Source organism: Zophobas morio, unplaced genomic scaffold (assembly GCF_036711695.1).
Source record: "Zophobas morio isolate AGI-343-1 ecotype UQ-CSIRO unplaced genomic scaffold, CSIRO_AGI_Zmor_V1 ptg000407l, whole genome shotgun sequence".
In the NCBI taxonomy this organism is placed as follows: domain Eukaryota; kingdom Metazoa; phylum Arthropoda; class Insecta; order Coleoptera; family Tenebrionidae; genus Zophobas; species Zophobas morio.
This window is the reverse complement of record NW_026972511.1, coordinates 50,304-64,159: the sequence shown is the minus strand read 5'-3', so window position 1 is coordinate 64,159 and position 13,856 is coordinate 50,304. Positions and strand designations below refer to the sequence as shown.

Below are 13,856 nucleotides of genomic sequence, written 5' to 3'. Positions count from 1 at the left end.
ACTCTTCAAGCATACTTGCGTTGATTTTAAGACAACGCATTTTTCGAGAAAGAACTGGCGTTGCGCTGTCGTCATCCTTTCGACTGACAGCCGGTGACAAGGCTTTCCCTTGAGAACTCTCGCACTCTTATCGCATTCAACGCAGACGACACTGCAGAACACGCGCTCTTTAAGAGCCCTTCAATATTTCGGCAACACTTACAACGCTACCTGGAAAACATTTGCCAACAGATGCCGGCAGTGGGGGGCAACCATTAACTGAAAAGGCGAAACAATTCTCATCTTGAGAAAATGCGCTACACTACCCGCCTCTAACCCTGAGTTGATAGTAGCTAATAGGACTCTCAGACCCAGTGCTTGGGCGTCATTATTAATTAGCGACTAACTTGGCGGAATCACGTAAAATTTGATGCTAAGACCAAAGCTGCCGCCCATGCGCTTTACTTGCTGTTGAGCTCAAAAAGTTCAGTGTCTCTCATAATAAAAAACTCCGCCTTTTGCGTGCGCCCTACAGTGGTCTACGCCTCTGCTTCTTGGACACATGAAAAATTACGTGAATTGCCCTCCTGCAAAACGCAACAAAACAAGCTTCTGGGGTCAACTCATCTTACTCGTGCATAATGGCACGTCGCATGAGGATTTGGGGTTAAAAGACAAAGTTTTTTTTCCCGAAATGCAACTACTGTCTCTTTTAAACGTGCTTTTCTAACCATTAGTGGGCTCAAGAACTTACATACGAACCCTGCAAATGTGTGCGCTCCCAGGTTCCCAGAATGCACTTTGAACTCACACATCCGTTAGCATATCTCCCCATACATATAAAATGGTGAGAAATTAGTGGAAAATGAATGGCTACGTTTTCTTTTTTTCTTATATTTTAGATAGCCGATGTGCTGTTAAGGCTATCCATGATAGTAAATATGTCATTGCAGAGCCTTTTTCAAAAAGAAATTTCCTTAAAAACATCTTGGCCTATAACATTAATTAGTACCACAAAAAGCTGTCAATAAAGTTACTTTGCTTAATCTAATTTCACTTTATTTTTGTTTCCCCTGTCGCTTTCTTAAAAGCTTTGACAGACAGAATGCATTGGTAGTGTTGTATGTTTGAAGGTTTTTGTTCGTCTAAGTAATCTTTTCTATTAGAAATTGATAAATTCTTCTAAATTTTAAAGTAGGAGCTTTAAAAGAGAAAATAGGTAGCAGCTTCTGCGAATAATGCTATTTTAGTGTGTCCGTTCATAAGTATATATCCAATATACATAGAAATAAAGAATTGGGGGAAGTGGAAGGTTTTAAAGAACTTAACAGGACGAAAAATAAATATTGGATAAAGCGGCACCGCATTTAACTAAAATTTGCCACTTTGGCTAAAGGAAGCTTAACAACACCCACACCATCCAATATCTTTTTAAGCTTACCGAGCATCGTTGTAGTTAAGCTACCCCTCTACCTCTCTCAGATCAAGGGGCATTGTCTGATAATGCAACTTTTAAGTCCAATGGAAAACACTACCCCTCTTAGGTATCAACTCTTTTAATGTTATCAGTTTTTTAAAAGTTCTAGATGAAGCTTTTAACGAAAAAACAGAAAGCAGTAACCGCATTTCGAAGCTTATATCCGACTCAGGTTTCGAGTCTTCGGCTCTCAGTATCCATCTCGCTTGGCAAGGCCTGGCATGTTACGCGTGCTAGACATTGTTAGTCTAAAAAATATGCGGCCTTAAGACTGCACTTGACAGTTACTCCTCACACGCTGTACTACTGGCAACACTCTACTAGACACTGTGACGCTGCGACAGTAGACTCGCTCCACCGCCACGAACAGCTGTCTGAGTAGCTAAAGGACCTTAACCGCAGGCGGCGACCGCACCATTATTGAGGGTTTTTTCTCTAATGCCGACGACAAAAACAGAAGTTGTTGGCTATATAAAACGTGGACTATCCTTTTCCCACCTCTCTTAGAGACTTCAATATATAATAGGAAACTATGATGAAACACTACTAAAGTCGAGTTTCTTCCAAATTACGACAGTCTAACCGCTTAAGCTGGCTACCTTTTTGGAGGTTGGGCAGTCATAAAAGTTTAATAGCCTGTTCCTATGCAATATCAAATTACTACCTTTTTTAATTCGAGCGTAACCCCAGGCCAAGGAACGTGAGACTACTTAATTCACCGCTCAAACCCCTATCAGCAGTCAGCACGCTCGCTTTGCTTAACCAAGAGTATTGATTCAAACATCAGCAAATGTTATCAACAATTCAAACTCTATCCCTGACAGAGTAAAAGACTGCGTCTTTTAATTTTAGGGAAACCACTGGAACCAATTTATAAAATAATTTAAAAACTCTTTACCACAAACTGAGAACTCACACACCCCCCCAACTTCCCCCCGGACCTTTATTAAGTGCTCTAGCTTTATCCCAAAATCCCTATGCCCCGCTTTTGACGCGCCCCTGACTATAAAAGTTTCGCATCCTTCGCTTTTGATATGCCCTACCTAATTATGATAGTCGACCTTTAAACGCGGAACATTTTAAAGAAGATGTAATGATTATCTACCTTCAGTTACCTTGTCTTTCTGCGCTAGTTGCCGAACTGTTGTCATCAAAGGGAAATTATAACTAGATATTTATTCTTAGTTCACCTAATAAAAAAAAATTAAATAAACTTGAAGATTGTTTAAACAATTTATCCCAGGGAAACCACAAATAAACACGATATTATATAAAAAAATTTTATACACCAGAAACTAAATAAATTTTTTGCACTTAATTAAAAACTTACATTATTATTAATCATTGGAAAAATAAAATTTTTTTTTTTACAGTAAATGCAGTAAAGTTAAAAAGTAATTAAATTATAGGACGTCAACATGCACCTAAAAAATTTTTTAAATCGTTACAAAAAGGTCTCGATTTCGAGGAATTAATGGCTGCGGTAAAGTTTTAAGTAACGCAACAGCTAACTATCCTTGCTCACTACTTTCATCTTTTTCAATTCATATTTTAAAGAAAAGAGTAAAAAAAGAGCAATATTGTAAGCCGCCTTAGAACCCTGTCTTTGTCATTAAACTAAAGATTTGTCTTCGGCGCATGAAATGCTTATCGACCAAGTTAAGCAACAAGACAATGATAGAAAATTGTCAACCAGGCTGCTCACATAATTGCTCAACCAAGTCTATTAATTATGGTCGAAGTCCAAATAGCTGTAAGTTTAATAAGACATTTGCAGTACTCCCATCCCCTCGAGTCGTCCTTAAAAAACTACGCGCAACAAAGAGCAACTCTAATTATCTTATACAGCTTATTACTACAATAAACAAATCACAGGCAAATCACAGCTCGAATTTCCTTAGCTTGTAGACATAATAATTATAAAGCCTAACCTGAAGAAGGTTGTTTACAAGAATTTAGTCAGCTGGTGCAGATAGCAAAATATTATTAATAAAATAAGAAACTACTAATATTCTATTAATACAAAATTATTTTTTTAGTCCTTATTTATATGTTAATATGAACTTCCAGTCCTAATTATATAAAAAAAGCTTAATCGTATCTTATCTTTAGTTGGACCTTGTACCCTTAAATACTTTTATCAAGCGTTATTTCTAAATAGAATTGATATATGTAAGACTAACATAGAAGCGGTACCAGTTAAAATAATTTATTAATAATATACAAAAATGTTATTTGATGCCTTAAACATCAATATTTTAGCAACTAAGATAACATTATTAAATTATGATTTATCTGGTATAAACATCACATTGGAATAAAGTCTATTAATACTGCTACAATAGTTAATATTATTACTGTTTATATTTATTATATTTATTACTATTATTATTTTACAATTATTATTACTGTAACCGTTATTACTATTATAACTACGACCAGTCACCCTTCCCAAGTAGTTAAAAATTATTGAGCTTTACAAGTAATATATAAACTAGCATTGGCCTGACTCAGTACACAAGATGAAACATCGACTGTGCGAAGTATATGGTAACAATTCCTGTATTATGATAATTATTATCTAGCAATATGTATTGAAGTTAACGCTGAAATATTAATAACGTGCCGGGTGGTTTATTATGCCATGTGCTACCACTGTTACACGAATGTTACATATTCTCATCTCTTTGGCTTCCCCGAAGTTCTAAATCTTCCCCTACAGATATAAGATGATCGGACCTATTTTTCTCCCCCAGTTGAAAATCCGCTGCTCACGCTTCTTAAACTTTATTAAATGTAAAATTTAGTTTTTAAATAAGTGAAATAACATAAAACCCTTTTCAAAGCGGGAGAGGCTAAGCACCGTACTTAGAGAATGATCCCTTAATTTAATAAAAAATGTGGCCATATAAGCCGCTAAATCCGGTTCATTTTTAGTTTTTCCCGGTTACGTGAGTAAGTATTCCAAAGCTACTTGGTTTACATTACCTAAAAATATATTTTATGCCCTCCACTTTAATTAGACCTTTTTTACGCAAAGATCAACACTGCCTGCTAAAGTTGACTCATTTAAATACCAAGCCTATAGTGATTACAATAATTCGGCAAGCAAACAATTCAAGAGGATTAATAAAATCGTGGTTTAATACCACTTACTTCAACCGTGGATATATATATTTGGTAAAGACAAGCGTTGCTTGGGTTAAAACTACTACTTGCTAACGCTACGGTGAGCAAAATATTTATGATCTGTAGTGTCTAACTAAGACAAACGAATTTAGAAGAGCAATATGGTTACCGATGAATCACTGAAGTCAGAGGTTGCCTTTTTTCCATTGCAAAGCATATCGAAACTTCTAGATAGCGAACATCTGCATTAAAATTTACACTTGTAAATTTACGAAATGTATACATCTAATTGTTAAATATAATTTTACTTCCACGTGACATTATGAAGCCGACATTTTAACGATTTCTGCCGAGCTCGGTTCTAAGGGCACACGGGCTCGACAATTCCTTTAAAAAAAAATCATAATTTTAAGACCTTTCATTTTATCTAATAAAATTACATCTTAATATCATATAGGTAGTTATTTTTAAAAAGGAAAATTAAATGGAGTGGACTTCTATAAAATCATTAAAAAATGTGCAAAATAACTAATATTACTTTTTTTTTTTTTAGCAAAAAGTAAATAAAAAATTAATAACTTTAAATATGAAATTTATTAATTTGCACCGTAAGAGGGGTAAGCTAAACCCTCGTATTCCTTTTTCCCCTAGTTTATGCCAGTATTATTAGTCAATCATAATGCTCTACATAATAATCAAAAATTTAAGCGAACCCAGCATTATTTTCTTCAGATACTTACGGATGTGATAGGGTTAGCCACCCGAGGATATAGACTGCAATTTATAATCGAATTGGCACACTTTGGCCCTTTTTAATTTCTGTAGGGTTAGAATTAGGGTTAGAATTAAGGTTAGGCAAGGTTCTCAAGGGAGTTAAAGATTTTCAAATAAATTATCGACTTTCCTATATTGTTTTTTATTTATCTATGATATACTATTTTTCGAAACTAACACCTTTGAATTCTACAGGACTGTTTTAAAAAAATATATATATACAATAGGGAGCTCTACGTAATCGAAATTTGTTGAGTCGATCGAGCGCAAAGCTATGCCATTTTTAAGTAAAACCAAATCAATTATCCACGATTTGGTGGTATGTCGTATTGGAAGTCATCCTTCGATAAAAAGTGAGGCCAGGGTGCTTATCGCTTTCCAAAGCATAAAGACCGTAATCAAGGAGTACTATGGTCGATGATTCTGCGGTTACCTTTAGGGATCGAACAAATGAGTTCTCTTCTACAGTAAAGCTATTTACACAGAGAAAAAGTAAAGGCCCTCTGAAACCATGCAATACTTCTGGGGGAGTAACAAATCCAGAAAATAATATTCAAGATATACACTCCGCAGACAAAAAAGAGCTGAGTTTTCAAAATTTTGCCCAGTTATTAAGGGACGATATAGAAAATACTACTTCTAAACTGGAGAAGTTAAAACTACGTAACTTTATTTGTATTGAGTAAAAAAAAAATTGCACGTTTGTCTGCAAAAGTTTTACAAAGAGTAAAAATTAGTTTATATTACATATTATTATATATTTTTCTTGTTTTTCCTACTACTCTTTAATACTCTATAGTTTAAACCATTTTGTATACTATTTTATAAGAAGGTTGTAAGTCACCCCCTTAAATAAGTTCATTTAGAAGCTTATAATATATTTTAACATTAGCAGTGTTTATTTACAATTTTATAAACAGTTACCTCGAAACTAACTTTATTTAACGATAAACCATTGGAAATTCAGGAATTGACTGTTATTATCAATCAGGATCTCACTTGTAACAAAAGATATGCTAAGTTTTTTTACACGAATGCTAACTTCCTATGTAGCACTTACACAACAGATATTGCGACTGCAGCAATCTCGTAATGCAAGTATCCACAGCACGCCGAAGTTCCTGTTCATATTTTACTGACAACACTTTACTTTGTTACAAAAAAAAAAAAGTCACACGTTTTAGCATTTAATTTTTATCCTTGCATAGCAAACAGGAAGGTGAGCACCAGGTAAATATAATTGCATTCCTTAAGGATCAGGTCAGCAGCCTTTCGGTCGATTTTAAAAAAACTTTAGAATCTCGAACGGAGGTATTTTTACTTTATAACTTTTGTACACTACTTCTGATAATTTTAAATCAAGGTCCTTAGAAGACAACAAGAAAGGCGTACTCAGTTCTCGCCACCCGGTACGATAAAGTACTCCTAACTTTTCTTGATTTTTTAATCTAAATCTTTTTTTTCCCTGCAGCGTCAAGTTTGTCCTCCAAGTTACGCCACCGAGGTCAGTTTGGAGGTCTTTAATAATTTATAAATCCCTTCTGATAAGTTGGTTTTAAATTACCATATTTTATTACTAATATCTTATAGAAATTATAATTATATAGTTATGCCTAGTTGTGGTTTTTAAGAGGATGTGCAACTGGTAAATAATAACTTTTAAAACAATTTTTTTTTACTTAAATTTTTTACGTAGTAGTTTGTGGGATTTGTTAGGTTAGGAATTTGTTATCGCCGATATACTCTTCTGTGCAAAGCAAACGTTCTTACTAAATTTTAATTATGGAATTAGGCCTCTTTATAAAATTAAAGTTGCTTTTAAATTTAATAATTTAAATAAGTTTACTAAATTTATTTAATATTTTTAAAATTGATATTTACTTACTATAATCTTTTATAAAATATCTTTCTTTAGTTCGCGTTCTTGTTTCAAACTGGCTTCTTTTTAGTATCAATAATTATAATTTATTTATTCGAAATTAATCAACACTTTCAAAAGCACCGTATATACACAATTAAAAACTTATCAAAATTTATACCTTTTTATATAGATTTTTTTCCTGATAATTGTGGCTATTAAGTTTTTCATATATTTTCTCTTCTTTATTAATTTTTTAGATTATAAATAGATTTTTCGAACTAACTGTATTTTTTGTTATATATAATTTATTATATAAAAAAATTTAATTGCTTCTTTGTTCTATATAAAATAAGTTTGTATTTTACTATTTTATTATAAATTTGTATAAACGGCAAAGATTTTGTCAAATCTCTGCTGAAAGTCGACTCAAATTTTTGCTTTTTTTTTTCTTCACTTACTTTTATACAATTATTAAGTAAAAAGGATGTTCACGTGAGCTTATCAACTGATAAAACTTTTATATTTATGAACTTGGTATTTTTAAAGAACGCAAAATATGAAATTTAGATTTTCACTTAAATTTTTAAATTTAATAAAAATTAAACAATACTACGTTTTCAAATCAAAATGTAGCCATCTTTTATTTTTTCGGAAATTATTCTTATATATATATAAAAGTTTTAACTATGATATATATAATAATTCGTGAGCATTATTTTGGGGTGGCGGCCTTTTTTAGCAATAAATTTTACTAGCAAATTCCACGAAGGATCTTTTTTACTCCTTCCTATAAAAAAATTAAAGCTTATAATAAAATTGTTATCAAGTGCTACTTTTTGAATTTATTATTCTGCCTTTTTGACGGTTCATTTTCAATCTGACCTCGAAGATCAACGCTTTATCTACTTGGATGCGCCTTACTCTCACGAGGACTCCCCTAGCGCCATCGACATGGGACTCGCAGACGCTCAGCTATTGGCTTCCCCAAAAGTATGAGCGTGTGTTTAAAAAAAATAAAAAGTTAATCTCTACTCGTAACCCACTTTTCGTAGAAAAGCTACTTGGACAGTCGTGCGAGCGCCGTAGAGGAAATTTCTAAGACACTCCACCAACTTACAGGCGTGTTTCAGCAGCTCGGCGAAATTCTCAACCAGCAAATGCCTGATCTCGAAAGGTGGGCTTCTTGTTAAATTTTTCTACTGCTAACGTTTTTTTTTTATAATAAAATAATAGAATTGATCACAATCTTGGCTACGCAGAAGAAAATGTTAGCTTGGCTCATACGGAACTATTGCGTTATTTTAGTAGTATATCTAGCAATCGGTGGCTAATGATTAAGATATTTTCCATATTGATTGTATTCTTTCTGATTTTTACACTTTTTTTTGCTTGAACCTCATTTGTGGCTCTTGAAATTTCTTTTAAGTACTTTGGAAGATTTTACTCGTAGATGGCTTTCTTCAGCGCTTCCTGAGCTCTTGACTTTTTATACTAACAACTTTATTCTGTATTCAGCTTAGTAATTTGGGAAGAGAATTATTAAATTTCTATAAAAGTGCATGTTAATAAAACTATATACTTGGGTATTTGCTCCCACGCAAGACTGTAAGATTATAGTAATACTTACACTAAATATAAAATTCAGGCAAAAATTTGTGGTGTAGTGAACATAAATAATATTTGTACCATTTTTTAATGCTGCATTTACAGCCTTATAGCCTTAAAACTATATTTAATGGGGAAAAAAAGCGTTTATAAAGGATTAGAAGCCTTTAGGAATATATTGATTTTTTGAGATTCATAAAATCTCACAAAAGCTTTGCGGAACCTTCAAATGTCGGCACGAAGTAATTATACGTGATCTATTCGGTGCAAAAGTTCGCTCTTGCTTTTGTATTATAGTCTTGTATTGCTCAACCTCTTCATCAGAAGGCACTTCAAAAGGGTCCAAACTCCCTCCATTTCTAAAATCTATCCACCCATCTTTGAGAGTAGCTGCTTGATCAAGCCATGTGCGTCCCTTCCGTATTAGGAACAGGGTCAGAGATCCCTCTATTTCTTCAACAGATTCTACTGGGGAAATTAAAAAACTGAGTCACATATATTTTGTTTCCTAGGCGTCCTAAATACTGTAATTACATTTTGTTGGGGCCACCTTCACTAACTTAAGCTGATTACGATGACAAAATTTATTTCATCCACCCAGCTGAATCCTACATTTGCTATGGCCAAGAACTTTTAGTATATTGGCAGGGCCGTTCCAACGTTCGTATTCTAATCTATTACCTTTTATAATCACGTACGCTGTGTCACCTACTTTTAAGATCTTCAGCAGGTTTAACCGTTTTGTTATAACCTTCTTACATGGTTTTGTCCAACTTTAGCTGCTTTTCCGGCCATAGTTTATACATATTTTTCACCTTTTCCCAACTTGGCCCAGCCTTTGAACTTGCACCATTTTCAGATCAACTATCTCCACAGACTTTTCCCGTTTTCACTATAAACCAACAATAAGTAGCAAATATACTTTATTTTATATATGTTATATTACTTCACTGCCTATAATATACAAGTTTTCGAGGACTTATAGCCTGTGAAACCAACCACTTTAAGATATGACAATGTGTTTGTATGTTGCACTAGTTTTCTTGGGGACATTAAAAAAAAGCTGTCTAAAAGAATTACACCCGCCTTAAGGTATAACTCATAATATTTGTAAAGATTATATTATATGATTCTTTCTTTTTTGTTAATAGTAGTAAAGAACGATATTTTTTAAATATCTATAAGTTGTTTAACATAATAATTAGCATTCCATAGCTATTCCAATTTTTAATTCTATCTGTAAAGTGCTTGATACTGCTTTACTAGATGTATAATTCTGGTTTAGTTTACATCTTTCTTGTTTTAAACATTATTTTTATATTAAGGTTTTTAAGTAAAGTCGTAAACTTAATTCATTTTTGCAAGGAAAGGGACTTTTTCATTGTTAATAAATAATTGAGTATTAGTATTGTCGAGAGTTCTCTTATTAATTTCTTTGAATAGTCGCTGCTTTGTAATAAAAAAATAAGTGGAAACCTTCATTTTTTATCAAGGAAACAGTTCCAAATATGTTGAAGTTAATAGCGATTGACAAAACATTTTTTTTTCGCCACTTCGTTCCTTATACACAACTGGTGTGAATTGGGTTTAATAAATTTACCGATAAAATTTAAGCACTCTTCTAGTTTTCTAGTATTTTCTGATATAAGTTAGGTTGTATATATGCGAGTTATCACCTGGGGTTGGACTTCCATAATAACAAACTTAGAAAAAAAGTTTGATAAGAAATAAAATTGAGTAGATAAAAATTTTAATTATATAGTAATTAAAAGGGAGAAAAAAAAGTAAAATATTCATAGCGATATTTATAATTAAGTCTCTCCTTTTTTTGTGTATTAAAGTTTTTAAATATCAACTTTTATTAACTATTTACTACAAACAATATCTGAAGACTTGAAGCAAGATCTACACAGCATGAATTCAAAGGCCAATAGCCTGCCCGATATGCCCCACTATAAGGTACCAGTTTTGAGAGTTTAATAGATATGCTTTTCGTAGATAATCTCTCACTATTCTTTTTATTAGTCACTAGCTAGTAATAGTGTTCCCTACAATTACTAAGTATGTTAGACAATTTATTCCAGGAGCAAATTTCTATTAACTTTTTAGTTTCATAAATATATTTAATAGCAGTCTTCCTAGAAATTTTTAGAAGTTTGTAATAGGAAAGGGCTATATATAAATTCGAGTCACCTAGAAAAATTCGGCCACGCCAACCTTAGCACATAAATCTTGTGTTAGTAATACTTACTTTACAATACTAATTTAGAAGTAGTAGTAGAGTAAAACTTTAAAGATATGCAACTTGCTTTACAGCAAATTTTATTAATGTTTTTTAAAAATGTGTACTTATATTTAATATGAGCTTTTTGCCTCTCTACTAGCAGCAATGGCGTAAAATATAGAAACAACAGCAGCCGTGCAGCCGATGATGACGGGGATCAAGTAAAAGCTTTGAGGCTCCAAGGAAGGGCCCTTTATAAGCGGATTTATAATCACTTGCCACCAAATTAATTTGAGGGTCACGCCGCACAGCCTTTTACATAAAGTCTTTAAGGATTCGGAATACACAATCCGATTCAAAAAAAATTACCCCAAAAAAGAAGATATGTAAGCCAAAGGCGGTAAGAGCAAGGACGTATTCATAAGCAAAAAGCTTAAAAGGAAAGCAGCAATAGAACTTCCCACAAGGTAAATACCTAGGAAATTAAATTAAGTAAAACATCTGAAAAATTCGCTTCCACTTCCGCTAAGTTAAATATATAAATTTTAGTAGCTGAGTAAGAAAGGTAAAGAGTAAAAAATCTGCGTATAAAAAAAACTTGGGGATCCAAACATACACCTTTCTGGTAAACAATCAGCTCATAAAAAAAAGATATTCAAATATAAGAAACCCCTATTATAAGTCGTGCAAAAATTTTGGTACTCCTGGGTATGTGAAGCTGATAAAAACAATAAGAAAAATAAGGATCAAAGTAAAATGTTAAACTTACGGTTTAAATATTCAAAGATAGAATGCCCTTCTTTCTTGATAATACAAGTAGATAATGTTACTAAACTAGTAATAGCAGGCCGTGACTGAGCTACATAGATGATCGAAAAGCTCATACTTTCTTCATTGCTCTACTAGCTACAATTAATTTTATTTTAACTATAAAAAATTTAATAATATTAACCTTAAAAATAACAAAAGGAAAATAGAACATCGATCCTGCTCCCAATAACGCTATAACCCATAAGAGCCACGCCAAACCAAAGAGAACCCGGAAGGCAACGCCGGACATCGCCATTAAACTTATCAAAACGTTGAAAGCAATATTGGAGGGCTATAAATAATTCGGGCGTTGCGTGATTTTACATCATATACCTCCAAACGCACCTTTTGATTCGTTGAGTTTAGGATGACTTAGGGTAATAATAATAAAGCATTTCTACATATGTGGCTGAACTCTACCACTATACACATCTAAAAAAAAAAAGGTCACGAAAAGTTTATGTATCTTCTATTATCTTAAGCTTTATATAATATACTTAAAAAAATAACGCATTTCCTCGTAAGCGGATTTAAACTAATAATCTTTAACATTTTGGTTTGTAACCCTAAAATGGTAAGGTTCTTTGGGGATAAAGGACGCCCCACAGTTAAACTTCTAAATAAAGGATAAAAATGTAATGGAAATAGCATAGAAAATTAATAAAGCTTAGAACAATAATGGAGTTAATACACAAGTAGAATAAAGCTGCGCACAAGAGAAAAGAGAGTTTATAAACTAAAAACAAGAAATGAAAACCTTAAAAAGTTAAAATGAGCGTGAGTAAAACGAGGTATATGAGAAAAATTAAAGCATAAAGGCGCAAGCTAGGACATGGGTGTAGCGCCTGTTATTAGTATATTTTATAAAATTCAAGTCTATGTTAAAAGGATGACATAACTATTATTATTATAAGGCGTAGCAAGTGTTTTGTCTCACTTGAAGCAAAGAGACTATTGCTGGTGAGTCGTAAGACCAGGCAATAGATAGCATAGGTCGTGATTGGCCTTATATAGAACATCTACAAGAGTCCTTTGTTGTGCAACCGGAGTTTGCTTCGAGCACAAAGAAAGGGGTAGAGTCTGAACCTCCGCCTTGACCGTCACCACGATATTATATATGTGCGGCTGCCAGTAAAGCTTATTGTCCACAAGGACCCAGGTATATCGCTTGTGACCACCAAGGTATTACCTTAATTTGGAGGTCAGGAACGGGAATGGGGCAGTGCACTTTTTCCTAAGAGAAAGGGCTCTCTCTATTCGCGTTAATACTAATTTTTCAACGACGACACCATTGGTCAAGCATCATTAGGTTGTACTGTAGGTGTTGGCGCAATAACACAGGCGAATTTAATGAGTAAAACATTGCATCATCAGCGTATGAGGTAATCCGGGTGTGAATGTCGTCAGGCTGGAACAAATCGCATTCATAAAGTGGAGAGAGTAGGGGTGATAGAAAAGATCCTTTTGACAATAGAGCTCTTAGTGGTCTTGATAGTGAGGTCGCATCGCTCACACGTGCATCGAAAACGTGGTCTTTTAGTTCAGATTTGATCAAGTTAAAAAGAATAGTAGGGAAAGTTATGGCACACAATTTGTGAAGCAAGTCTTTGTGTTAAAGTTGGTTCAAAAGCTTAATCGACACTAAGAAAAACAGCGCTTGTTGCCTTGCTTGATTTAAAGACTCGAGTCATCTACGCTGTCAGGTGAAACCGCTGATGCGTGTCCATATCGATATTCAAAATAAAACTCTGGCAAGGCGTGGCTTGCGTCAACGCTTTCAAGCGGCGCAGTATGGTTGCTTCAGCTACTTTGCTTACGGCTGACACAAGGTTCATGGGCCTGTATTTGCTTGACGTGGGTGCTGGTCTTGGTGTTCCTGGAGCAACACACCAATTGCAATCTTCCAGCGCAATGAGAAGATGCCGAGGGCCACCATAAAGTTAATGAGGCAGCATAGACGTCCTACCGCCACCATGAGTAATTGCTTTAAATCACAT

General features: G+C 33.7%; 2 protein-coding genes across 3 annotated transcripts; one reads left to right on the top strand and one right to left on the bottom strand.

Annotated features, from left to right (window-relative positions):
* Window positions 1–5,710: 5,710 nt before the first annotated feature.
* Window positions 5,711–8,733, top strand: LOC135120686 (syntaxin-5-like). Of its 2 annotated transcripts, none has more exons than XM_064045030.1 (9): window positions 5,711–6,022; window positions 6,280–6,360; window positions 6,413–6,476; window positions 6,568–6,670; window positions 6,723–6,768; window positions 6,831–6,863; window positions 8,110–8,210; window positions 8,273–8,394; window positions 8,454–8,733. In XM_064045030.1, the coding sequence occupies exons 1-9, from the start codon at window positions 5,770–5,772 to the stop codon at window positions 8,611–8,613; spliced, it is 963 nt and encodes a 320-aa protein (XP_063901100.1). In that variant the 5' UTR covers window positions 5,711–5,769; the 3' UTR covers window positions 8,614–8,733. The 2 variants fall into 2 exon arrangements, with proteins under 2 accessions (XP_063901100.1, XP_063901099.1); XM_064045029.1 differs by having other exon boundaries at window positions 6,831–6,875.
* Window positions 8,734–11,114: 2,381 nt separating this feature from the next.
* Window positions 11,115–12,109, bottom strand: LOC135120673 (uncharacterized). Its single transcript, XM_064045012.1, has 5 exons — window positions 12,002–12,109; window positions 11,819–11,948; window positions 11,720–11,767; window positions 11,419–11,524; window positions 11,115–11,361 (listed from the first exon to the last, which is right to left on the bottom strand). The coding sequence occupies exons 1-5, from the start codon at window positions 12,107–12,109 to the stop codon at window positions 11,181–11,183; spliced, it is 573 nt and encodes a 190-aa protein (XP_063901082.1). The 3' UTR covers window positions 11,115–11,180.
* Between the last annotated feature and the right edge of the window lie 1,747 nt (window positions 12,110–13,856).